At 53.7% G+C, this 25,423-nt stretch overlaps 6 protein-coding genes across 6 annotated transcripts; 5 read left to right on the top strand and 1 right to left on the bottom strand.

Moving 5' to 3' along the window:
• Positions 1–2,037: 2,037 nt before the first annotated feature.
• On the top strand, positions 2,038–4,092 carry PG986_007362 (uncharacterized protein; the record flags this gene model as incomplete). The annotated part of the gene is made up of 6 exons (XM_066843584.1): positions 2,038–2,274; positions 2,328–2,838; positions 2,902–3,037; positions 3,092–3,198; positions 3,256–3,650; positions 3,709–4,092. 6 exons carry the CDS (start codon positions 2,038–2,040, stop codon positions 4,090–4,092), a joined length of 1,770 nt encoding a protein of 589 aa, XP_066699696.1.
• A 1,364-nt stretch (positions 4,093–5,456) lies between these two features.
• On the top strand, positions 5,457–10,686 carry PG986_007361 (kinesin motor domain-containing protein; the record flags this gene model as incomplete). The annotated part of the gene is made up of 2 exons (XM_066843583.1): positions 5,457–6,911; positions 6,937–10,686. The coding sequence occupies 2 exons, from the start codon at positions 5,457–5,459 to the stop codon at positions 10,684–10,686; spliced, it is 5,205 nt and encodes a 1,734-aa protein (XP_066699695.1).
• Positions 10,687–11,367: 681 nt separating this feature from the next.
• Positions 11,368–12,347, top strand: PG986_007360 (uncharacterized protein; the record flags this gene model as incomplete). The annotated part of the gene is made up of 3 exons (XM_066843582.1): positions 11,368–11,429; positions 11,525–11,955; positions 12,070–12,347. The coding sequence occupies 3 exons, from the start codon at positions 11,368–11,370 to the stop codon at positions 12,345–12,347; spliced, it is 771 nt and encodes a 256-aa protein (XP_066699694.1).
• An 868-nt stretch (positions 12,348–13,215) lies between these two features.
• PG986_007359 (Galactinol synthase) lies at positions 13,216–14,247 on the top strand (the record flags this gene model as incomplete). The annotated part of the gene is made up of 2 exons (XM_066843581.1): positions 13,216–13,252; positions 13,334–14,247. 2 exons carry the CDS (start codon positions 13,216–13,218, stop codon positions 14,245–14,247), a joined length of 951 nt encoding a protein of 316 aa, XP_066699693.1.
• A 1,367-nt stretch (positions 14,248–15,614) lies between these two features.
• PG986_007358 (uncharacterized protein) lies at positions 15,615–17,760 on the top strand (the record flags this gene model as incomplete). The annotated part of the gene is made up of 5 exons (XM_066843580.1): positions 15,615–15,923; positions 15,980–16,570; positions 16,625–16,687; positions 16,756–17,088; positions 17,149–17,760. 5 exons carry the CDS (start codon positions 15,615–15,617, stop codon positions 17,758–17,760), a joined length of 1,908 nt encoding a protein of 635 aa, XP_066699692.1.
• Positions 17,761–18,422: 662 nt separating this feature from the next.
• On the bottom strand, positions 18,423–24,774 carry PG986_007357 (ATG C terminal domain-containing protein; the record flags this gene model as incomplete). Its single annotated transcript, XM_066843579.1, has 3 exons — positions 18,423–18,431; positions 18,541–24,573; positions 24,637–24,774. 3 exons carry the CDS (start codon positions 24,772–24,774, stop codon positions 18,423–18,425), a joined length of 6,180 nt encoding a protein of 2,059 aa, XP_066699691.1.
• Between the last annotated feature and the right edge of the window lie 649 nt (positions 24,775–25,423).

Raw genomic sequence — 25,423 nt, 5'->3', positions numbered from 1 at the left:
CAAAATACTAACCTAGTTTTGAGTTACGGTTAAGAGATCGCCCGTTGGTCATCGTGACATCGCTCCTACTTAGTTGACTGCATGGGCGTGATTGGCACCACCAGAGGGCATGGTGATTAAGAAGCCCAGAGCTTGAAGAGCGGGCTGCTGGCCGAGCGCAGCGTCTCACAGCATGTCAAGCTTCAATCTGGAACATGGGGGTAGATTCTAGATTCACCAAGAAACTCGACCGAAAGCCGGGAAGGCCATTATCCCCTGTCAGAAGATCTGAGATATCACCAAGGGATGCTGAGATACGTATAGATGGTGAGTGGCAACAAACGCCACCAGCTATCACCAGGCTATAGCATGGGCCTACATCAAAGCTATCGGAGATGGGACTACTCTGCAGCAAGCTCACTGCTTTGAATGCTCCCATCAGGGTGCGGGGGTGCGGCTGCAAGCACGGCCAAGATATCTTATTCATGCCCTGATATGGACATACATATGTAGCATGGGATCTTGACTGTCACCCTCTTAATACACTATGAGCTAGTTTGGGTACCCGTAAGTAGACAATACATTGTTCGCTTGCAAGCCCTGGTTGAGGTTGCTTTGTGTCAAGGTTTTTGCGGTCGACCTGTTCTTCATGCGTATATGGCGGGAAGGGAATCACGGTCTTCATCGGGGGTAGTAGTTACATGCCCACGCTAGCTAGGATGTAAAGAAGCAAGTTCTAAGCGTGCATTTTGCGACGACCGGCTACTTACTTTGTTTATATGAGCGTTCGCACTTAGCATTGGCGACAGCCGGTATAATAAGCGCCATTGATGCAAGGCAGAGCCGTCTATCTGCATGTTACCTATTCTTACGACAACCCGTGACTTGGCTGCCGAACCGAGGTGCTGGTGCGGGACGAGAGCAGGTCAGCCAGCCACATCGTGTCAGGCAGACCAGTCTAGGGAGGCTTTGCAGGACACGATCTGAGCCAGCCATCTACCATCCTGGTCACCTACAGCCTATCGCAGCTGAGGCGACCCCCCGAGTCACCTTACCTAACCAGGAACTGTCTTGCAAAGGTTCCAAGCCCCCCGCCATCTGTTGAGTTCCAGGGTCTCGCCATAATTGGTAACCGTTGTCAAAGAAAACAACGCAACGTCCTGGTGGTTACCTATTTCTGGGGGCCTCGCGATGCCCGCTGTCAGGAAGGAATTTGCCTCCCCCTTGACAGCGGACTGCTTGCTTGACTCGGAAGAGGCTGGTCCTTGCTGCTTGTCTCTCTTGCTGGCCTGCCCTTGCTGCCCGACAGAGATGCATGGCCGGGCCTCGCTACCAGACATGAACCATGTTGAAATCCCACACGCACAAAACAAAACGAAACAAAACCGCACAGGCTCTGGCAGCAGGGCAAAAGAACGTGCTACCATGCACCAGAATATTCAGGGATTAGACAGTGAGAGGCAACCAGCAAGTTGATTAATCAGCGGCGAGCAACAAGAGCCCGTCACACGACGATTGTGTCATGCAGTAGGTGTCGAAATCGCGGTGGCTGCAAGGCAGTCGTGGTCCATGGGAGATTAGAAAGCACATTGATAGGTACCTAGGTATGTAAGATGTAAGTAATAGCACTGGTGATTTCATCCTCCATCCATTTGCCAGTGCTGTATAAGTACCTAACGTATGTATATTTGGGGTGGCTTGAGCGCGAGGAAGCGCCTTGGCGCCTCAACAGCCACTAGCAGCCACAATGAGCCGGGCCGAGCAGTGGTGTCACCAGAAAGTCGAGCAGCCGCAGATAGCCTTGGCGCTAGCTCGAAAGGGAAGCTCTGGGATAACGACACCACCCAACATAGAACCACAACCGCTTGAGCCATTGGAAAGTAAGTACAAGTGGCTGCCCTAATAAGCAGTTGGCCGCATTCTGTATAGATGAGGGGTCTCACCAAGTTTCCACAGAGCAGTCTTCTGTTCAAAAGCATCCACATCACCATTCGGAGTCCTTCCCTAGCCTCTGCCCGCCACCAACAACGGAGGCCCTACAGTTCTACCTCGCTCAGGATGGCGCCCACCAGAGATCCCAACACGCTCTCCAACTACGGTGCCTGGCTCACCAAGCACACCACCGTCAACTTCAAGATCAATTTTGATAAGCAGCGCCTCGAGGGCTCCGTCTCTCTCGACTTGGAGTCCCTGACCGACAAGGAGAGCAACGAGATCATCCTCGACACCACCTCCTTGGACATCTCGTCGGTCAAACTCAACTCGGCCGATTTGAAATGGGAGCTGAAGCAGGCGGTGGCCCCTTATGGCTCCCCCTGCATGTGACCATTCCTGAGGGTGCCTCAAAGGGCCATGTCGTCAAGCTGGATATTGCCCTGACGACGACCAAGGACTGCACTGGCCTCCAGTGGATGACTCCTGCCCAGACTGGCAACAAGAAACACCCTTACGTCTATAGCCAGTGCCAGGCCATTCTTGCACGTTCCATCTTGCCATGCCAAGATACCCCTGATGTCAAGTCTACCTTCACCTTCAACATTACTTCGTCTTTGCCTGTCGTGGCCAGCGGCGTTCCCGTCCCGTCGGACAACACCGGCGAAGGTGAGAGGCTGTTCCGTTTCGAACAGAAGGTCCCCATCCCATCATATCTTTTTGCTCTCGCCTCAGGTGACCTTGCCGCTGCTCCCATTGGTAAACGCTCCGTGGTTGCTGCCGGCCCGGAGGCGATCAAGGCCGCACAATGGGAGTTGGAGGCGGACATGGATAAGTTCCTGGATGTTGCCCAAAATCTGATCTTCGACTACCAGTGGGGAGAGTACAATGTGCTCGTCCTCCCCCTAGCTTTGCCTATGGAGGTAAGTGCGAAAAGACTGCCAAGCGCAGCACCCCGTTGCGTTTCCAGCATGCTTACGTAAATGAAAGGCATGGAAAACCCCATCTTCACATTTGCTACCCCGACTATCATCAGCGGCGACCGTCAAAACGTAGATGTAATTGCCCATGAGTTGAGCCACAGTTGGAGTGGCAACCTCGTCACAAGTTGCAGCTGGGAGCATTTGTGCGTCACCCCTAGTTCAGCATTGATCCCTTGACGGGCACTGACATCGTATAGCTGGCTGAATGAGGGCTGGACTACTTACCTCGAGCGCCGTATTGGTGCTGCCATTCACGGAGGCCCTCAATTCGACTTCTCTGCTATCATTGGCTGGAAGGCGCTAGGTTGGCTCCCACCTCAAAAAGTCGAGGTACCCGTGTCAAGACTAACACTTTCTACAGAGGACACCGTGAAGCTACTTGGAGAGGATCACGAGTTCACGAAACTCATCATCTCGCATAAGGGTGTTGACCCCGAGGATGCCTTCAGCACGGTTCCATACGAGAAGGGCTTCCATTTCTTGTGGTACCTCGAGAGACTTGTCGGCCGTGAGAGCTTTGACAAGTTCATCCCCCACTACTTCACGACTTGGGCCCGGAAATCTCTTGATTCATTCGAATTCAAGGCCACGTTCTTGGACTACTTCAACGAGCATGGAACCGATGAGATCAAGCAGAAGATTGCCCAGATTCCGTGGGAGGAGAAGTTCTATAAGCCTGGCCTGCCACCCAAGCCCGAGTTTGACACTTCCTATGTTGACAGCTGCATGGCGTTGGCCGAGAAGTGGAAATCTTTCGTATGTGTCAGATTCTTGCATGCCGATTTGCACCGACTAACACGTTTGTCCCATATAGGACTACAAGCCCGACCTGAAAGATATCGAGTCTTTCAATTCCAACCAAACCTTGGTGTTCCTGCAAGCTGTTCAGGACTTTTCGCCATGCCTGAGTGCGGAAAGAGCACAACTACTTGGTTCTACCTACAACATCAGCTCCTCGAAGAATGTGGAACTGAAGACGGCGTACTACGGCATTTCTCTTCGAGCCGGCGACCGTGACGCGTTCCCGGGTATCGTGGAGCTGCTGGGAAGCGTAGGCCGGATGAAGTTTGTACGGCCGCTGTACCGACAGCTTGTGAAACTGGACCGCGCACTCGCAGTGGAAACCTTTGAGAAGTACAAGGACTTCTACCCATCTACGACCAAGTCGCAGCTCGCCAGGGATCTGGGCCTACGATAAATAGTACGCAAAGACAGGATCGCTGCTTCGACCGGTCAGAGCCCACGATGCCTCGGATGACTAACGAGGCGATGATATATTCGGAAATAAAATGCGGTTGTAGCTTTGAGAAAATAGGTCGCGTAGCAGACACCATAGGCTGCGGCAGCCCAACGCAATGCCAAGCACCCTGGGTATTGTACAGCGCAGAGCGCCTTTGCGTGTGAGAAATGGAGACAGAGACAGATGCAGGTGCAAATACAGATGCAGGTGCAGAGACAGAAGAGCATTGGAACCCTTCGGTGCAATCTGCTTTTCATGATGATTAGCACTGGCTACGCATTGAACATGATTTCGTATTAACTAGCCGCATATATCGACCGTTGCTATATCAACAAAGGACGCCAATAAAAGCGTGCCATTCTCGGGGAGGCAACATGAAAGGGGGTCCTGGTCAGAGAGCGACGACGTACAGGAGACGACCCCTCATTGAACCTTTTTTTGAGGGAGAACAAGAGCACGGGGAAGGGGCAGGGCCCAGGGCCCAGGGCAGGAGATCCGTGATGGCTCAAGATCCCACGTGAAGAGGCCCACTAATCATTACTGCCAGGCCAATCAGACCAGGCCATTCCAGTCGATCAATAATAATTTCGAGGTTCAGAGGCGCGGTCGCGTTCGGTCCTTGCGATTTACCGATGGGAAACCCCCCCCCCCCCCCAACCTAAAATCGTCATTTCCCTCTCTTTGGGTTGTTGACAGGTGACCCTTTGGGCTTCCCGAAAATCTACCAACCATAGATCGCATGCCTGAGGAGTTGGCTTTATCCCGTCCATACCTTTCCATAGCAATCAAAAACCCACGGCGAGGCTGTCACTCCACAGGTGACAACATCGTGACAAAATACAGCACATCCGCTCGGCTTTTTGGAATATACCTGGCCCCAGAAGACTGCAGGTGGTTACACGCCTTGAGCACTTTATTTGATCGACCCTGGGAATTTCGCGTGAATTGGATGTGGACACCGCCTCCGAACGCCCGCCAACCTCTTTTGACCACCACCGTCCGTACCTGCTCTGCTGCGCTGCGCTGCCTCGGGTTTACAACGCACCCAAGGTTATGACGGCCTTACGTAGCTTCGAATTTCCTGGAGTCGTATGAACCGATCTGCGCATCGACGGCTTTCCTGAACCCGACTGCCCGTCCCGCCCCGACGATCCCTGCGAGACAGGCCGGTCTCAAGGCCTTATTGCGACCGAATCCGAGAGTCCTTTCGCGCGCGCGCGCGCCCGCCTGCCCGGCCAGCCCAGCGTATGTCTCGAGACAATTGCAGTCATTGATCGGCAGTACAGTAGGCGGCGAGGCATTTCTCGTCAACCACTGTGACCATGGCGCCCGCTGGGGGAGGAAACATCAAGGTGGTGGTGAGATGTCGGCCTTTCAACAGCAGAGAGAAGGATCGCGGTGCAAAATGTATCGTGGAAATGAAAGGCAGCCAGACCGTACTGACACCACCGCCCGAAGCTGCCGCCGCCGCCAACAAAGGCAAAGGAGACGGTGCCCCGAAGGCTTTCGCCTTCGATAGATCTTACTGGTCCTTTGACAAAGATGCATCCAATTACGCTGGCCAACAAAATCTTTTTGACGATCTTGGACACCCCCTTCTGGAAAATGCCTTCGAAGGCTACAACAACTGTATTTTCGCCTATGGCCAGACCGGTTCGGGAAAGTCGTACTCCATGATGGGTTATGGCAAGGAACACGGTATCATCCCCATGATTTGCCAGGATATGTTTAAGCGCATTGCCAAAATGCAGGAAGAAAAGAACCTCAAATGCACGGTCGAAGTGTCTTACCTGGAAATCTACAATGAACGTGTGCGCGATCTTCTGAACCCAGCCACTAAGGGCAACCTGAAAGTCCGTGAACATCCCTCGACCGGTCCCTACGTCGAGGACCTCGCCAAGCTGGTGGTTGGCAGTTTCGAAGAGATCGAGCATCTGATGGACGAGGGCAACAAGGCCAGAACGGTTGCGGCAACCAACATGAACGAAACGTCCAGTCGAAGTCATGCAGTCTTTACTTTGATGCTTACCCAGAAGAAGTTTGATACGGACACCAAAATGGAGCTCGAAAAGGCGGCCAAGATTAGTTTGGTCGATCTTGCTGGTTCCGAAAGAGCCACATCCACTGGCGCCACCGGAGCTCGCCTGAAGGAAGGAGCAGAAATCAACAGGTCGCTCTCTACGCTTGGTCGTGTTATTGCTGCCTTGGCTGACCTGTCGACGGGGGCAAAGAAGAAGAAAGGCGCATCGCAAGTCCCTTATCGAGACAGTGTCCTGACTTGGCTTCTCAAAGATTCGCTTGGTGGCAACAGTATGACTGCCATGATAGCAGCTATCAGTCCGGCTGATATCAACTACGATGAGACTTTGAGTACACTGCGTTACGCCGATTCGGCCAAGCGAATCAAGAACCACGCAGTGGTCAACGAAGATGCAAATGCCCGAATGATCAGAGAACTCAAGGAGGAGCTTGACTTGCTCAGGAGCAAGATGGGAGCTGGCGGCGGAGGGGGCGTAAGCGGAGCGGCCGGCTTACCCCCTGAGGAGGTCTACGCTGAAGGCACCCCACTGGAGAAGCAGATCGTCAGCATCACTTCCGCCGATGGCACTGTCAAAAAGGTGTCAAAGGCTGAGATTGCCGAGCAATTGAGCCAAAGCGAGAAGATCCTGACAGATCTTAATCAGACCTGGGAGCAAAAACTGCAGAAGACGGAAGAAATCCACAAGGAGCGCGAGGCAGCCCTAGAAGAGCTTGGAATAAGCATCGAGAAGGGCTTTGTTGGGCTGCATACTCCCAAAAAAGATGCCACATTTGGTCAACCTGTCGGACGATCCACTGCTCGCCGAATGTCTTGTGTACAACATTAAGCCAGGCACGACTACTGTGGGAAACGTCGAATCCAACACGGAGCACCAAGCCAACATTCGCCTCAATGGAACGCGCATCTTACACGAACACTGTTCCTTCGAGAACTCAGCTGATGGGACTGTCGTGGTTGTGCCCGCAGAAGGCGCTCCCGTCATGGTAAATGGAAGACGCATCACTGAGACGACGCAACTCCATTCCGGTTACCGTGTTATCCTGGGAGACTTCCATATCTTCAGATTCAACCATCCTATGGAGGCTAAAGCAGAGCGTGACGTGGAGAACCGCGAAAACCGGCAGAGTCTACTCCGTCATTCTATCACCCCGGGTCAACTACCGGGCCTCGACCGTACATCCCCGCGCCCTGGGCATGAAAGAACGATAAGTATGGCTGCCTCGGAACTCGGTGATAGTCGACCTGACTCTCCTGCCCCCTTGCGCAATGGCCGTGATTCAGACTGGTCGTTTGCTCGCCGAGAGGCTGCCGGCGCGATTCTGGGCCAGACTGAACAGAACCTTGCTAAGCTGACAGACGATGAGCTCAACGCGCTTTTCAGCGACGTGCAACGCGCCCGGGCCGAACGCGTGTATGGTAAGGAGGGCGATGAAGATATGGAGTCCGTCACCTCCTTCCCATTCCGGGAGAAGTATATGTCGACAGGGACGCTTGATAATTTCTCCCTTGATACCGCTCTGACCATGCCATCGACGCCGAGGGCGGGCGAAGTGGATGATCGACTTAAGGAGATCCGAGACGTGATGCAAACACAGCTTGAGAAGCAGAAAGAGGAGTTCCAAGACCAGCTGAAGAGTGCCGAAACCGAGAACGTGGAAGTAGAGGAGATCAGGAAAGATAAGGCTATGATGGAGGAGACCTTGGTGAAACTCAAGGCCGACATGATGGTGCAGCTCGAAACACAGAAGCAAGAATTCGAGGCCAAGATTGAGAAGCTGGACCCGTTAAAACGACCGAAGGCCAAACCCAAGCTATCTCAACAAGAAGTCATGCAAGCCAAGAAGGTTGTCGAGCATTGGAGGAGCCGGCACTATGTCTCAATGGCAGAGGCGGTTCTTCAGCATGCTGCCACTCTGAAAGAAGCCCAGATCATGAGTGAAGAGCTAGGAGAGAGTGTAGTGTTCCAATTCACCGTGGTCGACCAAGGGCACGCGCTCTGCTCCTCGTACGATATGGTGCTGAATGGAGTATCCAACGAAGGAGACGATTTGGCACTCGAGGAGGCAAGAAAACCGTGTGTCGGAGTCAGGATCGTCGACTACAAGCACTCGGTCGTCCATCTGTGGAGTTTGGATAAACTCCACGACCGAGTGCGGCAGATGCGGCAGATGCACCAGTATCTTGACCAGCCAGAGTACAGCCAGCATTTCAAACTTGACAACCCCTTTGTCGAGCCATGTATGCCCGAGTACTCGCTCGTCGGCGAAGTAGACGTGCCGCTGAGAGCAGTCTTCGACAGCAGGGTTCAGGACTTTACCTTGGACGTTTTGTCCCCTCATACATCCCATGCCATTGGCATCATCAAACTTTCATTGGAGCCGTCGAGTGCAAGGGCACCCTCCAGCACCCTCAAGTACAACGTCGTCATGCATGACATGGTAGGGTTTGCGGAGCGCGAGGGAACAGATGTGCATGCCCAGCTCTTCATTCCTGGCGTCTCGGAAGACGGCGTTACGACAACGCAGATGATCAAGGACTTTGACGAAGGCCCAATACGATTTGACAGCGTTCATAGCATGAGCGTCCCCTTATTCGGCTCTCAGGACATCAACCTGCGTGTGGCCATTTTTGCTAAAGTCTCGACTATGCACCTGGACAAGCTTCTCAGCTGGGACGAAATGCGAGACACCGTCCCTGGCTCGGAGGGGAAGAAAAACAAAGTTACTGCACGCATCAACGAGTCTCAGTTCTATACTGAAGAGAAACACGACATACTCGCCCGTGTTCAGATTCTGGAACTGTCCGAGAACGGCGAGTATGTCCCTGTTGAAGTGACACAAACAGGCGAACTCGACAGCGGGACCTTCCAGCTTCACCAAGGTCTGCAGCGTAGAGTCGCCATTAATCTGACACATAGTTCTGGCGATGCTTTGCCTTGGGATGACATCCGCTCAGTACACGTTGGCAAGATACAACTTGTTGATCATGCCGGGAAAACCCCTGATATGGGAGCGGCAACACCGGACATAGCTTTGCGGCTGAGCTTGAAACCGACATTTCGCCAAAATGCCAATGGTACCAGAAGCGTGACCATCAGTGGCCAGTGGGACTCGAGTCTGCACAACTCGCTCCTTTTGGACCGAGTAACGGCCGACAAGTATAAAGTCCAGATGAGGCTCTCGTGGGAGATAAGCTCAGATAAGCTGGCAGAACCCATGAAGTTCTCCACGACTGTCTACTGCCAGATTTTGGGCCGGGCATTCATCAGACAAACATCCATGCTTTCTTCGCTCTTCCAAAGCGTCCGTATCGTCCATTCCTCGAGCACGATATATACCCTCAAGCTACGACCAGCTCCCATTAAGCGTGTCGGCGACCTGTGGCGACTGAACAGTCAGCATGACTATGTCAAAGGCGAAGAAAACCTAACCAATTGGAAACCAAGAGGAGTTACGCTAATCAGTGATTTCATCTCAGCACGCAAAAAGCGGAGGAGAATTGCCGAGATTGGGGCCGCTCAACTGTTTTTGAAGAAGATTGGCCCTCCGGAGCCGAAGAACACACCAGCCGATTCAGAAACCTCCTTCGATCCCGGGTTTTCACCGACACGCCAAAGTCGTGACGGTGACGACGATTCTATACATGCATTGCTGAATGACACGCCCGAGGCATCCCGTCCATCGACACCCGAGCAGGGCGAAAACGAGGAAGGGGCCACAAATGGTGTCGCGGAAGCTGCGAATGGATCCGAGCCCTCCGGCGAGCCGCAAGATCAAGGGCCCGAAGAGATGCCCAAGCCAGAGTACAGCGATCACGAGAGTCTGGTACTGAAAAAGTGCCTCAAGCTCTGGTCGAAGCACCCGGACCCTGTGATTCGTATACTCAGCGCCGAGAACACGACACCCCCAGCAGACGGCGTTGCACCAGAACCATCAGAGCCTCCAGCCCTTGTCAGCACGATAGTCCGCGTCCCTAAGAACCTCAAGGTGCTCAAGGGCGGTTATCTGTTGGTACCTAATAACGATTCGAGCAAGTGGGTCAAGCGCTTCGTCGAACTTCGGAGACCCTACCTTCACATCCATAATGCCACTGATGGCGACGAAGTAGCTATTGTCAGTTTACGAAACTCGCGCGTGGATAGTCAGCCAGAGATCCTCGCTCTCTTCGATGGAGGGCACGATCAACCGGATGATGAAGACGCGTCATCCAACGGCGACTTCCGACCTGGCCATCGCAGGACACCATCTGGAAGGATCGTCTCCACTGCTTGGACAGGATCAGGCGGCAGCGCTGCTGGGCCTGGTCTCGGCGGGCTAAGTGAGCGTTTGCAAGCAGGTGTTTTCGCTGTTTATGGAACAGACAACACGTGGCTGTTTGCTGCTCGTAACGAGCGCGATAAGCTGGATTGGATCTTCCGCATCGACCAAAGTTATTTCTCTGGTAGTGGCAGCGCGAGTGGTAGCGGCGCTGTCAGTCCCCAGCCAGGCACTTATTCGAACGGATACAACTGAACAGCTCAAGAACTTTCCAGATGAGCTCCTGATGAAGCTGGCCCGCTGGCCCAGCTAGATATGAGTTTCTTTTTTTTTTAGATGAGATCACGACACTGCCAATGAGTCATTGGCATAATGCAGCATTATTATTGGGGTTTTCTTGGATATAGTAATACCTCGACGACATCGTCGGCTTTATGCAAGAATTTCTTTTGTTTATAGTCTTCTTGTTTAGGTGGATGGATACCCAGACTTCACGTTTCCTACAACTCCCAAGACGACAGCTAGATTATACCCCGGGCTCAAACGTCCGCTTTTGGGTGTAGACAGGAACGGATGGTCGATACACAAAAAAAAAAAAAAAGAGCAGATTGGAGCAAGGCAAGGTCAGAAGCCGGAAAAGGGGGAGAAGGATGAAGACAGCCCACAAGGCCAGGTAAAGTTGACAAGGCCCGCTTAATGGGGAGCTGATTGATCTACTTGATGCTGGCTTGTATGATTATCACGAGAACTTAACGTTAAAGAAATCGATTTAAACCATGTAAACTCTACTGTAGGCGCTAATGCACCATCATGCGCATCCTCTCCTATGTCGGGGTCAATATCCGCAATGCTACTCCAAAGCCCCCCTCACCTCAGGCCAACTCCATCCGAGTGCCTTCTCATCCATACTTGCCGAACACATAACATGCCTAAGAGATGGCGAATGTCGACAACGAAATCAAGGGACGTCTAGCACTGGTGACTGGTGCTTCTGGGGGGTAAGGCAATAATACTCCTTCTCCTTCTATCCCGATCTGCTTCCGTTAGGAACTCGCGCATGCGTGCATAGATAGTACTGACACTATCTCGTCAGTATCGGCGCCGCTTGTGCCCGAGACCTCTGGCTGCAGGGCGCCTCGCTGGCGCTGACGTGCTATAAGAACCGGGCAACGGCCGACGCGCTCGCGCAAGAGCTGTCGGTGCAGGACCAGTCGCGCAAGATCTCGGTGCATGTGGCCGACATGGGGTCCGCTGCGGACCTGAAGCAGCTGATTCTGGACCTCGAGGCCGAGCACGGCCAGTCGGGTCCTGACATACTCATCGCCAATGCAGGCTACGGCCGCCGTATCCCCAACATCCTCGACATTTCGCTCGACGAGTTCGAGTACACGGTCCGGATCAACTTGCAGGCTCCCTTCATGCTGACCAAGCTCAGCTTGCCACACATGCTCCGGCACCAATGGGGACGCGTTGTGTTTGTGTCCAGTATTGCGGCTATTGGCGGGGGAATTAATGGGTGTCATTGTAAGTCTCCTCGCAGCCTTGCTTGGAATATATATCAGATTATATTCCGGAGGGGTACATCAAGATTATTTGTATTACTGTTATGATTATGATTATTGACACAACCACGATAAGATGCGGCGTCCAAAGCGGGCCTGACGGGCATGATGAAGAACCTGGCGAACAAGCACGCGCACGTGGGCATCACGTTCAACGACGTGGCGCCAGCCATGATCGGCGAGACAGGCCTGATCCCGGACGAGAAGACGGTCGAGGGCACGGCCGGCGACGTCAAGAACATCCCCGTCGGGCGCCTGGGCGTGCCCCAGGAGTGCGCCAACGTGGTCACGATGCTGTGCCGGACGGGCTACATGACCGGGCAGAGTATACTGCTCAGTGGCGGCCTCAAGTAGTTGCGGCAGAGATTGAGTGATGCGGTTGGGAACAGGGCAGGCATCGATAACTACCTCAATACTTACTTGCAAGGTTTCGTCCAACGCCGTTGATGCTTTGCTGCCTCGACGAACCACGTAGCTCGATCAAACCGATTTCCGGGAGTATCCCACCATGGTTTCGATCGAGAAACTTGGGTACCTTAGCTGGCCCAGTTATATAGGTATGGCTATATAATATAGCCAGTCATCGATATGGGAAGTGCCGGCCTCGCCCTGCTGCAAATCTACTTGTACATGCCAAATTACCGGCGTAGTGGTATAACAATCTGCAAATGAACACCAACATTGAAGCACGTCATCAGCTACCCAGGTCGCTTTGGTGGGGGGATCAGGGCGCGATTAGTGGTTGGAGGAGCGGCGGGCGCACCGAGGCAGGGGCCCCTTTGGACGGTCCTTTCGGTCTTTCTAGGCTTCTATTAGCTTTGTTCGTGGCTGCTGCTTCCTGGAGCAATAGCCATAGCAGATAAACATGTGCATCCATCATAATCAGACTCTATCAGGCAAATCGAAATTGCTTCTTGATCAACGTATGACTAAACATACCAAGGGCAAGCCATCCATTCTACGATGCTGTCGCAAAGCCCTACCGTTTTCTCCCACCCTAGACACTCGCTGCCTCTGCCCAAAATCTCATAGTTTGCGTGCGTTAACCACCACGGCGCGGTGCAGTGCTCATTCGACCTAATCGCTGTCGCATCAATTCATCGCTGCTACAAGCATACTTACAGTACCTTACACACATCAGGTAGCCCCGCAGCGGTATCAACCACCCACCTATCTGCGCGCGCGCCCCGTGAAAGCGACGCCTACCTTTACCCCGTCGCAAATGGCCGACGGAAAAAGGGCAGTCGAATCGGACAGAGGTGATTAGAGTTTGTGCAGTTGCATTCTGCGTCTTGGAGCAACCGCACTTAAGTACTGACCTGAATCACGTCCATCCATAGTCTGGACGACGCTTATCACGAACAATGCCTACCTCTCGGGTCTCCTGACCCTCGACTTCTCGCTGAAACAGCACAAGTCCAAGTACCCCCTTGTCGCCCTCTATACCGACACCTTCCCCGACACCGGCCGCGCCGCCCTCGCCGCCCGCGGCATCCCCGCCCAGCGCATCGAGTACCTGCTGCCGACCCAGGGCAAGGACTACAGCAATGACCCGCGCTTCTACGACTGCTGGTCCAAGCTGACGCCCTTCTCGCTCGAGCAGTACGCGCGCGTCGTCCAGCTCGACTCGGACATGCTGGTCCTGCGCAACATGGACGAGCTCATGGAGATGCCGCTCGACGACCCGGCCGACGTGGTTCAGGGCGAGGGCGCCCGTGTCTTCGCGGCCGGCCACGCCTGCGTCTGCAATCCGCTGCGCAAGCCGCACTACCCGGCCGACTGGGTGCCCGCGCACTGCGCCTTCACCCACCAGCACGCCGAGCCGGAGCGCGCGCAGGACGAGGGCATCGACCCCGCCGTGGGCCCGCTGGGCTTCATGAACGGCGGGCTGCAGGTCGTCAACCCGAGCAAGCGGGTCTTTGCCCAGATTGTTGACTATATGGAGTCGCACGCCGTCGACATGGATTTTGCCGACCAGTCGGTGCTGTCAGACCTGTACCGGGGCCGCTGGGTGCCGCTGCCGTACGTCTACAACGCGCTCAAGACGCTGCGCTGGCAGGGCGTCCACGACCCCATCTGGCGCGACGATCGCGTCAAGAACGTGCACTACATCCTCGCGCCCAAGCCGTGGGACGAGATGGACGCGCAGGGCAACTTTGTCGGCACGGACGAGTCCCACGGCTGGTGGGTGCGCGTCAACAACGAGAGGTTGAAGTGGGAGAAGGAGAACGGAGTTGCCGTGGATGGGTTTTAAGACTCGAGACGCCTCCCTTCCCTTCCCCCTTTTATCTCCTAGTCTCCCCTAATCCCTTGTTGGGATTGTCGGCAATCTCCATTCCGGGTGGAAATGGGCTACTAATAAGACGTACGTGCTAAATGATACTTGGAGCTGAAAAAAGTATCGGATGAAAGATATATATCGAGCCATAGGGCTCTGGCAACGGGCCATAATCATCATCATATATGTTCATGCTACCTTATTACTTCCTATTGTCGTGTCTTGGCTACTGGTTTTCTGAAGGTGGTCTCATGCCCGAAATCATTGCAATCCACCGTCGTCGCTACTGGCTGCTGTGGTCCGTCGCCCCTTGGCCCCACGATCTAGCAGCACCAGCCCGGGATGTTGCTTCCGTCGCCATATGCCATCCCGGGCGGGTTGCACAGGACAGTGTCCGTGATGGCCCTGGGGGAGTAGTATATCCCTATGTCATTCACATGTAAGCGCTGGGAATCCATAGAGACAAGCCGCCACCTACCATCGTTGCATTGGCAGGCAGGCACACTAATACAGCATTTGGGGTCCTCGTAGGGAAAGCAGGTTGGGCGAGGAAGATGCGACTCCGGGAGCACCGTAGGTGGGAGAGCGACGGCCTTTCGGAGAAGGCACGCGGAAAGGGACAGTATGGCGATAAGCGCATGCATTATTAGGTGTATAAAAGGGGGTGTGAAGGACACAAAAGTCACTTGCTACATCAGTATTGCTGCGCAGAGGGTGGAAGATGCAAGCCGGCTCAAGTCAGTTATCCATACCTCTTACAGACATATAGGGAGGTAGGCATTCGTCGTGCATCATACTGAGGTCATCTTGAGTGGTGGGATAGCTGGTGACGGGATAGCTCCGTGACAATGAGAACCATATACCTAGCTCTTTATCAATGTGCTACTTGGCAATAGAGTAGCAGGCGGGCAACTCCAGGTCGGTAGAGAGATAGACACGACTGCATGTGGATATACAGCGGGAAAAGAATAAGGGGAAACGGAAGGGGGGTTTTTTAATTAAAAAAAAGGAAAAAAGAAAAGAAAAGGGGCAATCAATCAACCAAGGTTAGGTAGGCACGGCCTGCCCATGTTGATTGAGCACATGGGCAGGTACGCTGCCTAGATAGGCACTCGAGATCGCAGCTTCCCGAAGCACTTGATGAATGCAGACAGAGAGTAATAAGCCTTGGACTCCACGTCAGGTCGGTATGCCTTATATGTTGATCAAGTGTCCATTTTCCACTCACAAACAGGCAGGCATCGTCGTCTTGGATCCGTCTTTCGTTACCACCATTTTGGGCTGCTTTTCGTTTTTTTGGTCTTGGTGATAGCCGGTTCCATCATTACAATTACACCATCAACATGCGGATTTCGGTCAAGGAGAAGCCCAGTTGGAGAACCTCCAGACAGACTTACAATAATGGCCTGCACGACATAGCACTTGACGACGACACTCACCGACGAGAGCGCCATCCCGAACCATCAGCCGGCGACCTCCCAGAGATGCTACGCAGCACATTCCACGAAATCGTTTGCGTCTCGACGATAGCCATGGCTGCCGCCTCTTCCGTCTTCCTCCAGAGATCCATCGTGGTGGTTGCGGCCGATGTCGCAGCTGCTCTGAGCATGTCGCCCGCCGAGATGGCTTGGAGCACCGCAGCCTCGGGGTTCGTCATTTCTCGTTTTCCTCTCCACACGGCATCGCTGCCGTGATTTGTACTGGGAAGAATGCTGATGATGGGTCTCGAGTGCAGTCTAACAACGGGCGCGCTCCTCATCCCCTTTGGCCACCTCGCGGACATCAACATGGTGCCGAGAAAGACGTTCCTCGTGCTCGGCTTGTTAGCCTACTCGTGGGTGCTGCTTGTGCGGCGACCATCCCCGCCGCCGTTGGCATCCTCAGCCTCGTATATCCCCGCGCCTCCCGCCGCAAGAACATCGTCTTCTCTTCCTTCCTCATGGGCAATCCCGCCGCTACCGTCATCGGCGGTCTGGTCTCCGGTAATCTGGCGTCGGCCCATGGCTGGAAAGCCCCATTTGTCTTCTTGGCTGCGCTGTATGCTTCCATCACCGTACTCGGCTGGATCTTCGTCCCCAATGTCGTCCCGGGCAACTCGACAGATTTCCTTGCCGCTAAGTCCACGAGGTATTCGAATTCTTCTGATCCTTCTATCGTTGGCATCGGACGAAAGTCAAGCACGTCCTGGTCGCATCTGGTCAAGTTCGACTGGACGGGCACATGCTTGCTTTTGGCCGGCACACTCCTATTCGCGGTAGCCTTGACTATAGGCCCGGGACGATCGTGGAAAACGCCCACCGTTATAATGCTGCTACTTTTTGGAATCCTGCTCTTTGGCTGTTTTGTTCTTTAGGAGAATGCGACCAAGACGCCTATGATACCCCGGGAGGTCTGGGAAAATTGGAACCTTGTCATGGTGTGTTGCTGACGTGGTAACCTAGAACATCTATGGGCTGAGCTCTGCTTTGCTAACAATAGGTTTAGATTAACCTGAGCACACTGAGCTGCTCCATTTCGTTCTATTCGGGCGCTTTCTGGATCTCTACGTATCTGCAGAGGATAGAGGGCCTTAGTCCCTTCGACGTCGCAGTCAGATTGCTGCCGCAGGCTTTGATGGGCCTGTTCTTCAGCCCAGTCATTGGGCTTTTCATGAACAAGGTCTCTGGCACTGCGATACTTGCCGTTGCTGCATTCTCCTCTGTGGCAAGTAACGGCCTCCTGGTGTTCCTCCGACCCGGCAGCAACTATTTCATTTGGGTCTTTCCCTCCCTCCTACTGAACACCGTTGGGATGGATTGGACCATGAACGTGGGATCGGTAAGCTTCTCTCCAGAACGAGGAATGTGTATAAGCTGTACTAAGCGGGTGCTATTACAGCTGTTCATCCTCTCAAGCCTTCCTCTGCGACATCATGCCATTGGCGGCTCACTGCTGCAGACGACGGCAAGACTCGGTGTTCCGCTTGGCTTGGCCATCACTACTGCGGTCTGGTCTTCCTTTGACGGTAAAGGAGGACTATTGCACCGTGAGCTTGCTTACTCGAAAGTCTTCATCACCACCACAGCCTTTTCCGGCTTTTCGCTTCTCATCGCGCCGTTTATCCGTATCGGCAAACAGGGCAACTCTGGTCAGGAGGAAGACGGCGAGGGTTTTCAACAAGTACATCCGCCAAGCAATACATGGTCAGGCGTTGACACGATCGCCTCCGTAGCAGCTTCCCAGCGAATAATCTCACGATCAGCGTCCGTTGTGTCGCTCTCGTCAAAGATCGAGAGCCCGGCGAAACAGCCCCTGTCTCAGGAAATGGCCGCCGTATGGGTGATCTGCGAACGCTGCGGTTGCCACGAAAAGCGGAAGGATCTCGGAGACCCAGAGAGATACTTCGACGATGTCGGTACAGAAGAGCAGCAGAAGCCCAACCGGGACATGATTGTGAATTGGTCCAAAGAGCCCTTGCCCTCAGTCAACCACCTCTGGCGCGACCCTTGAACGTTTGCAAAAGTGCATTTCTGCTTTGAGGCGTCTTTCTACCCAGTCTTTGGAATGGTATTGTGCCGAACATCTTGGCTTGGCCTTTACGAAATCTGTACTAAATACCCACCAAGAAGGCATGGGAAGGCGGGAGATTTTGGAGTATCTGTAGCATTACTACATGCAACTATACAGGGGAGGCTTTGGGGCTCCTCTAATTATCAAAACACCTGTAGATCATAGAAAGCTCTGGATGTTTCCTATCGATACATGTCAATATCAAAAGACATCTCGCCCCGAGCATCTCCGACATTGTCGTCTCCCTCCCTTGCACTCGACTGCAGTCAATACAAGATGGTATTGACAAACAAGCAACCAACCAAACAAAAAGAAAACGCAAATAAGTAGATATAAGTCCAATCTTGGGTGGTGGTAATGGTATCTATCGCAAAGGAATGCCCCCGCCCTGTTCCTATTCCTGAATTGTTTCGCCAATCTATGATATGATGTGGATGATGATAAGAATAATGCCACTCGTTCATTTGCCTTCGTCTGATTCATGAGCAATGGGGGGATGATATGAGATGAGAGATGTACACAAAAGCTTGAGAAAGAAAAGAAAATGACGAGAGCCGAACATCCCTGTATCCATACGCCGTTTCGCCAGACCCTGGTGGCTGTTACGCAGTCTGGGTATTTAGTGTTTCTTGTATTTCTGAGCAGGTGAATAGACGGTTAGCAAGGTGATACGTAGTGTATTGTACGGGTTAAGAGTAGTAAGAGAGGAGTGCAACTCACCTCGTTGATGCGCCTCCTGTTATGGGGATCCAGGGCGTTAGTGGCGCCCATGAGGGTCTGTCCGATGGCCTTGCTCGAGCCGATGAGGGGGCGGAAGATGATGGTCGGAGCGCGCTTGAGGACGGCCTTGGCGACGCCCTGGGCATTATGGCTGTCCATGACCTCGCCGGGAACGGCGATGATGGCGTCGCGGGCCATGTTGAGGTCGCGGGTCAGGCTCGAGTAGGCACCGCGCAGGCCTTGGACCACACCGGTCGGCTGGTCGGCATACAGGCTGATCTGCTTGGTCTCCTCGGCATCGAAGTCATCGTCCTCCCAGTTGCCTTCGCGTGCTGATGGCTCAGGTGGCTTGGCCAAGATGCCCTCGGCGCCCTGGAGCATGTACTGGGTGCCAACGGCCACCTTGGTACCGAGCTTGACGATCTCGGTACCTGTCGTTTTGGCGAACGCGGCAGCGCCCTTGCCGAGGCTGCGAACAATCTTGCCGTCTTTCTGGTATTCCTTGATGGGTATCTCGATGAGATCCTTGAAACCGCTGCCGACATTGACGAGCGAGCGGACAGGCGCCAGACCCGCCAGGATACCAGGGAGCTGGTTGCGCTTGATGTCAGGCATCCATATGTCGTTGAGCATCTGGCCTAGCCTATCGAAGCCTGAGACGCCGTACACGATGGTGTGTCGCAGCACCATTCTCGCCTCGTCCAGGATAAGGAAGTTCATGAATTCAGTGGTGTGGCCGGAGCGGAGACCGGCATAGTCAACGCGCTTGGGCTTGAAGTCGAGCTTCACGGGGACTGAATTGACTTCGGCTCTTTGCACAAACGGCACGTCGGCAGGCGAGGCATGCGTAGGAACTGACTCGTCCTTGAACTCGAAGAAGCGAGTTATGAAGTCCAGAGCGTCCTGGTCCACATGCAGCCGTAACGGTAGCAGTGTTACCTTGACGACGAGCTCAGAGGCTGCCAGCTCCGCCACCGGTTTGACATTGAGGATTTCCAAGTGCACCATGCTGGTTCCCAGTTCTCGCTCTCCGGCATCTTGATCGTACGTGGCAAACTTCTTCCATGTCGATGTAGGCACATGGTCGAAAACATCGAGATCCTTGACGCGTACGTCGACGGAGCTCTTGGTCTCGCCGGAATCGTCCGGGAACGCGACCAAGTCGACATTGATTCCCTTCAGCTCAAACGTGATTTTGTGTCGCTTGCTACGGTTTAGTCTCAGCCTCCTCTTCGGGCGCTTAGCGCCCATACGACTTGGCGTGGCTGTCATAGTAGTCGTCGCTATCGACTCGGTCTCCGTTGCATTGTCGTTGAGCTGCTGGTTAATAGTCTGCGCGAGGTCACGAGGGTCTCGGTTCGCCGGGACCCCAATATAGATGGAGTTGAACAAGAAGTCGCCAATGACTGTTTCCTCCTCCTCGATCATTGCCTCCATATCGGCCGTCACCCGGGGATTGTCGACTCGTGCTCGCCTTTCGTTGGCTCTGTTCTCGACATCTTCCACAGCTTGGGTGATGACCTGGCGTGTACGGTCCCAGTCAAATCCATCAAACAGGTTCCAAATGACGTGGACATCCCGTACACGTACGGTCAACGGGCTTCTCCGGACCGATGAATCGTTCGACTCATCGTATGCATTCTTCGCTGAGTTCCACCTGTGGGCTGTGCCCTTGATGACCGACCCAGAACCGAAGTAGTTATCGTGAATAACCAGGTCTTCATCGTCGACCATCGATGGTTGGCTGCTGAAGTTTGTGAGCAAGACACCGTCGCTAGTGTCATGCGCTGTCGTGCGTTCTGACATGAACGAGTCCCCGGCACCGCCGAGTTCGTCATCCGCGGCTGCAGTATCATCGTAGAACTGCGAATTGACATCGAGCGGGCTCGACTGACTGGAAGTTCGTGAGTCGAGGCTCTCCAAGTCTCCGCCGCCAAGTTCTTGAGCCAGTCCGAAATCGTCATCGAAATCGTACATCCCTTCGGCTTGCCCAAATGCGTCCGCAGAGATGGAGGCCAGAAGATCCTGTACTGGGACGACCTCGGTCTGATATTTCTTTTCCTTGCTAGGCGGAGTCGGCGGCTGCAGAGCGTTCATAAGCGCAATAATGGTCTGGGTAGAGTCGGCACACGTCTCCAATACAAGAAGATCATCTCGAACCTCCACGTCGACGAACTTTGATCCGTCCATCTTGTTAGAACCAACCATGATATTTGCCTTGGCCGCAGAGATATAGCAAATATCAACGTAGCCCCTGGCGCATAGTGCCGCGACCTGCTCCGCAGAAACATTCGAATTGCGGCGGCGCGCCAGGTAAGATGGCGCCGAGTCCAGTGAGGCGACATCATCTACTAGGAGAACTGACGCCTTATTTATATGAGCCAAGGCGCTGGCATCATCGCCACTAGAGAGGGAGACCTCTGCTTGAGCATCGGTCAGGGCCACGACCAACTTGGACGTTAAGCCGAGAGGGTTCAGCCCCAGCAGACAATCGCGAAGCATGACATCAACCTTGGTTGGCTTCCCGGCATTTGCCTTGCCCTTGTCAGCGTCAGTCGTTGACTTCTCTCGCGTGATTGCTGTATGTGCCTGTTCGCCGAGGTTGGCGACGGAGGCTGCGAGTTGTGCCTCGAAATCCTGGGGAGTCGCATCTTCTGCAAGACCAAGAATATCGATAATCGTTGGAACACGGTACTCGAAGTTGATATGCCTCATTCTCAGTTTGATGACCGGCTCCATTGCGTCGGGGATCATCCTCATTGTGAGGGCGGGTCCTTGGGTGACATTATTAGGGGCAAAATTCGCAGACCCGACCAACTCTTCCGTCTCGTTGCGTCGAACAGAGATGGTGTTGATGCCAAGGGCAACCAATGAAGGAAGAGAAATATGCCCAATCTCGAAGTCCCTCAGAGACACTTGGACACTCCCGAAGCGCCGATCAACCTCAACTGCAAGGTCGAGTTTGCGGATAGCTACCAACGACAAGATACCAGGCCGGTCGTCTTCGGGAAGGTACTTGGCTACTGTGCCCAAGCGGGCAAGTTCCTCCCCAAGAGCCGGAAGGCATTGAAGTTGCGGTATTTTGTCGACACTGACTTCCACGTCATCCATATTGAGTCGCAGCACGGCGCCCTTTCGTCTCTGTCGGAGCAAAGTGTCCACCATAATCTCGTTGTCGTTATCGTCAAACTTGTATTTTGATGGAATGATGAGCTCGAGTAAGCGTTCCAGGTCGTTATCTCTCGGTGACGTGAGATACTCTAAGCGAGTGTTCATCACAACAGCTTGGATTGGCGCATCGCCCATAGATCGTCTCAGATAGGGCCCAGCAAGCTGAATCTTGGTAATGCCAATGCCAACACCCTCTTCGCGGGCAACCAGCTTCACAGCGCTTGTGTCTATCGAAACACTGCATTCTTTTCCAATCAGATCAAGATGAAAGCCCCCAATCCTCATGTTGACCTTGTTGTCCGATACGGCTGATTTGTCATTTGTGCGTATTGGCGCATCAAATCGGACGCCACGAGGCTTTCTAGCCGTTCTCGTTGGGCTCTTCGGGGGAGGTGAAGTGTTGGAGGTCATGGACGAGCTCATGTTCAAGAAACTACTCAGACCGCCAAACCAACTAAAAGTATCATCCAATCTTTGGAGATCTATCTTTACGTGAAGCGGCAAAGTCTTAATTTCGCATCGCGTCGACTCTGGAGACTGTATAACCTTCAAAGACACATCGGCGCCAGCTGATGGAAAGGCGTCCCGAACAGAGGCGCGCATCTGTAAGCGGGAGTCGAAGGAGATGATTCCGTCGTTTGCGTAGCCGAACACAAACTTCTGCAGATCAACAGCTGTCACCGTCGTAGAGTCGATGTTCGAGATGGACACGCTCAGATTCCCTAGCGTTGTTGTCAACAAAGCATCCGCTCCAAAAGTATTAGTACTAGGACTAAAAGTTCGTCCAGGGCTGTCAATGACCCCTACAAGGGTCTCTAGGAACTGTATTGTAATCTGCTCTGCAGTTACTTTGATTTCAGGCATGGGGCTGCGGGCCTTGGTTGGCGCCCCTGAAACCTGCGTTGGCTTGCTAGACTCTTTCAGCATGCCAAGAATTCTAGACACCACCATAGTCAAAAGAAAGCCGATCGAAGCATCAAATCTAATATCAAGTGGAGCAAGATGAACTTCAATGGAACTGTCAAAGGCCTTATCCTCACTCGGCGGTGCTGTTGTGGGTCGTCCTTGCGTTGGCGATGGAGGACTATCACGGTGTGTGATTCTATGGACAGAGAATGCTCCAGGTATATGGGGAGCTATTGATCGATCCAATGTGGACGAAGCTGCCGCTGGGTTACCGAAGTCTGCCGAAAATCCACCCGGGGAGGTAGTATGTAGATCCTTGTGGCTAGACGGGACGTATAGTGAGATCTTGTCTAGCGAGAGTATTTCTTTTACCAGGCGTGCTGGGCCGCGGGGTGTTGCTACATCATCAGCCGCCGAACTGTCCGGGTCCATTGACAAGACAGGATCACTTTCAGTCCCCTCAACCGGGGTTCTCTCCGTAGTAGATAGGGGCTGAGACTGCGCGATAGAAGCAAAAGCAGGTTGCTCTTCGTCCTCATGGCTTGCAATCGAGTTCTGGTTTGCTTGCGTAGCTGCGCGTGCGAACGCTGGTTCGGCTTCTTCGGGGCCGGCGGGCTTGGGTGAGCTCCCTTGCGTGTAGGGATCAGTATCCCATGCCCCGGGCATGGCCTGTGGCAACTGGGACGTTTCTGCTTCAGAAAATGCGCTCATATACATACTCGAGGCCTCTTCATGGCTAAACATCTGAGAGCGTGAGAGATCATCATCGGGTGAGGGGGTCGAAATGAACTCTCCCACGTCTGCTATGTGAGCATCCGTGACTGGCTGTCTGAAGTCGCTGTTGTCCGGATGCCATCCCTCAAGTGGCCCAAGTGAAGGCTCGGATCGGCTATCTCGCTCCAAAGAGAACCATGGATCTGGTGGTGAAGCAACAGCAGACTGGGCAGGACGAAACGGGATCTCGACTGGACCTTCACGGGGCGCAAGGGCTCGTGGCGTTGAAGGATTTGACCTCATCAGCCCTTCCTCCTCTGGGTCCTCATTCGAAGTGCCAAAATCGTAGGGGATATTGAAGGCATCCTCGCTGTCTATCGATGGATGCAAATGGCGGCTTTGGGTCATCCCGCTCGAACCCGCAAGGTCGGCTATGCTGTCTGCCACCTGTGCGGGCTCCTGGAAGAGAGGTTGCCGCCCTACGGCAACAGGCGAAGTTGTTCGGACCGAAGATGGCATAGATGGTGTCCGCGACAGGGTGGAGAAGACGTTGGCTTCTGTTATTAATGCAGCTCGGATCTTGTTGAGAGCAATATGACGCTTGCCATCTTTGGGGACGGCCAAAGGCGTCTGGCAGTCTTCTGCCGCTTGGGCTTGGGTGGTGACTCCTTCGACATCGATGTCGTCGATAGCCAGCTGAAAGGTGACCAGCTCGGGTGTTGTCGAATGGACCTCGACCGGGACAGTGACATCTAACTCAAATGTGATGCCTTTTATCGTAACCTGAGTCCTGTCGACGATACCTTGCAGGAAATCGGCCAGGAAAACGGGCAGAGATAGCGGCTGACCAGTTCCGATCGACAGCTCCTCATCGCTACCATCTTCGCTGCTGCTGGCAACAGAGGCTGCCAGGTCCTGAGTCTCGGCTTCGAGAGCCGCTTGGAGTTTTGCCTTTTCGGTGACTGGCTGCGTCTCCAAGAACGACTGGGCAAGATCCATGGCGTCAGGTACGATCTCGTCATTGCCCGATTCAGTGGTTTTTGTAGCTTTCCTACCGCGCGGCTGGTTTGTTTCATCTTTGGTTGCCTCTTCGGAAGCAATCTTAAGCTTGACTTGTACACCATCGACCTCGATAATGATGGGGCTTGAGTAAATCGCGGCCGGTATGGTAACTCGCAACTGCAGGACTTTGGCCTTCTGCAACTTGAAGGAGGAGGGAAGCTGCAGTAAGCCTTCCAGTTTCTATGTTGGAGAGCATATCAGCATGAACTGTTATTTGATGAGAGTGGTGTTATTGACTTATACCTCTAGCCTGATCCCGACATCTTGGAATGTCAGAACGCTATTCTTCCCCCAAGCCAAGTCCAGCTTGTCCATGTCCAAGGCATCGGTATCGAGGAATTCGAGTCGCGACAGCGCATAGCGTAGCAGTCGCTTTGACATGTTGGAGCTCCCGAAGGAGCGAAAGATGGAAGCCATCCCGGATAAGGACGGCGGCGATGTTGGTTAAAGTCAGGAGTAGTTGAGAACCTCGCCAGGGCGCCTGGAGCGCAAGGTCGGATCGGAATCGGCAGTGGTGCTGCTATCACGATGTCGAGATCCCCGTTGGGTTGATGCGGGGCGGCGGCTCATCGTTGGCTTCAGGTGGTGCACCTAGTAGGGGTTGATGGTATTACAGTTGTTGTAGAACCGTCCATGTAGTAGCAGTGACTCAAGCAGGAAAGACGGATGAGATGGCAGGAGGGACAAAGTAGGCCGGCCACTCAAGAGAATGGGCAAACCATGGCTTTCCCTTCCTTGCCAGGCGTTTCCCTGTGACGAGATGACTGGGGGGGCAGACGATTCACGGACAATGATGGATCAAGGTGGTCTGCTGAGCTGTCGTAGGTTGCTGCGTGCGCCCGCCGTTGACGTGAATCTCTGCCTACGACCTAAGGTTACAGGTACATATGCTAGGCAGAGGTATTGTGTAGGAGGGGTGGGTAAGTCGGTAGGGGTTCGGCAGCAGCCAACGTCAACTGATGGAATGGTTGATTGCACTGATCATGGATGATTGATCCCAACCCCCACCCCATAAACCAGGGCGTTCCAG

Source organism: Apiospora aurea (genome assembly GCF_038362705.1).
Source record: "Apiospora aurea strain CBS 24483 chromosome Unknown utg000005l_segment0_segment0, whole genome shotgun sequence".
NCBI classification, from domain to species: Eukaryota; Fungi; Ascomycota; class Sordariomycetes; order Amphisphaeriales; family Apiosporaceae; genus Apiospora; species Apiospora aurea.
The sequence above is the reverse complement of the archived record's forward strand: the minus strand, read 5'-3'. Positions and strand labels throughout refer to the sequence as shown.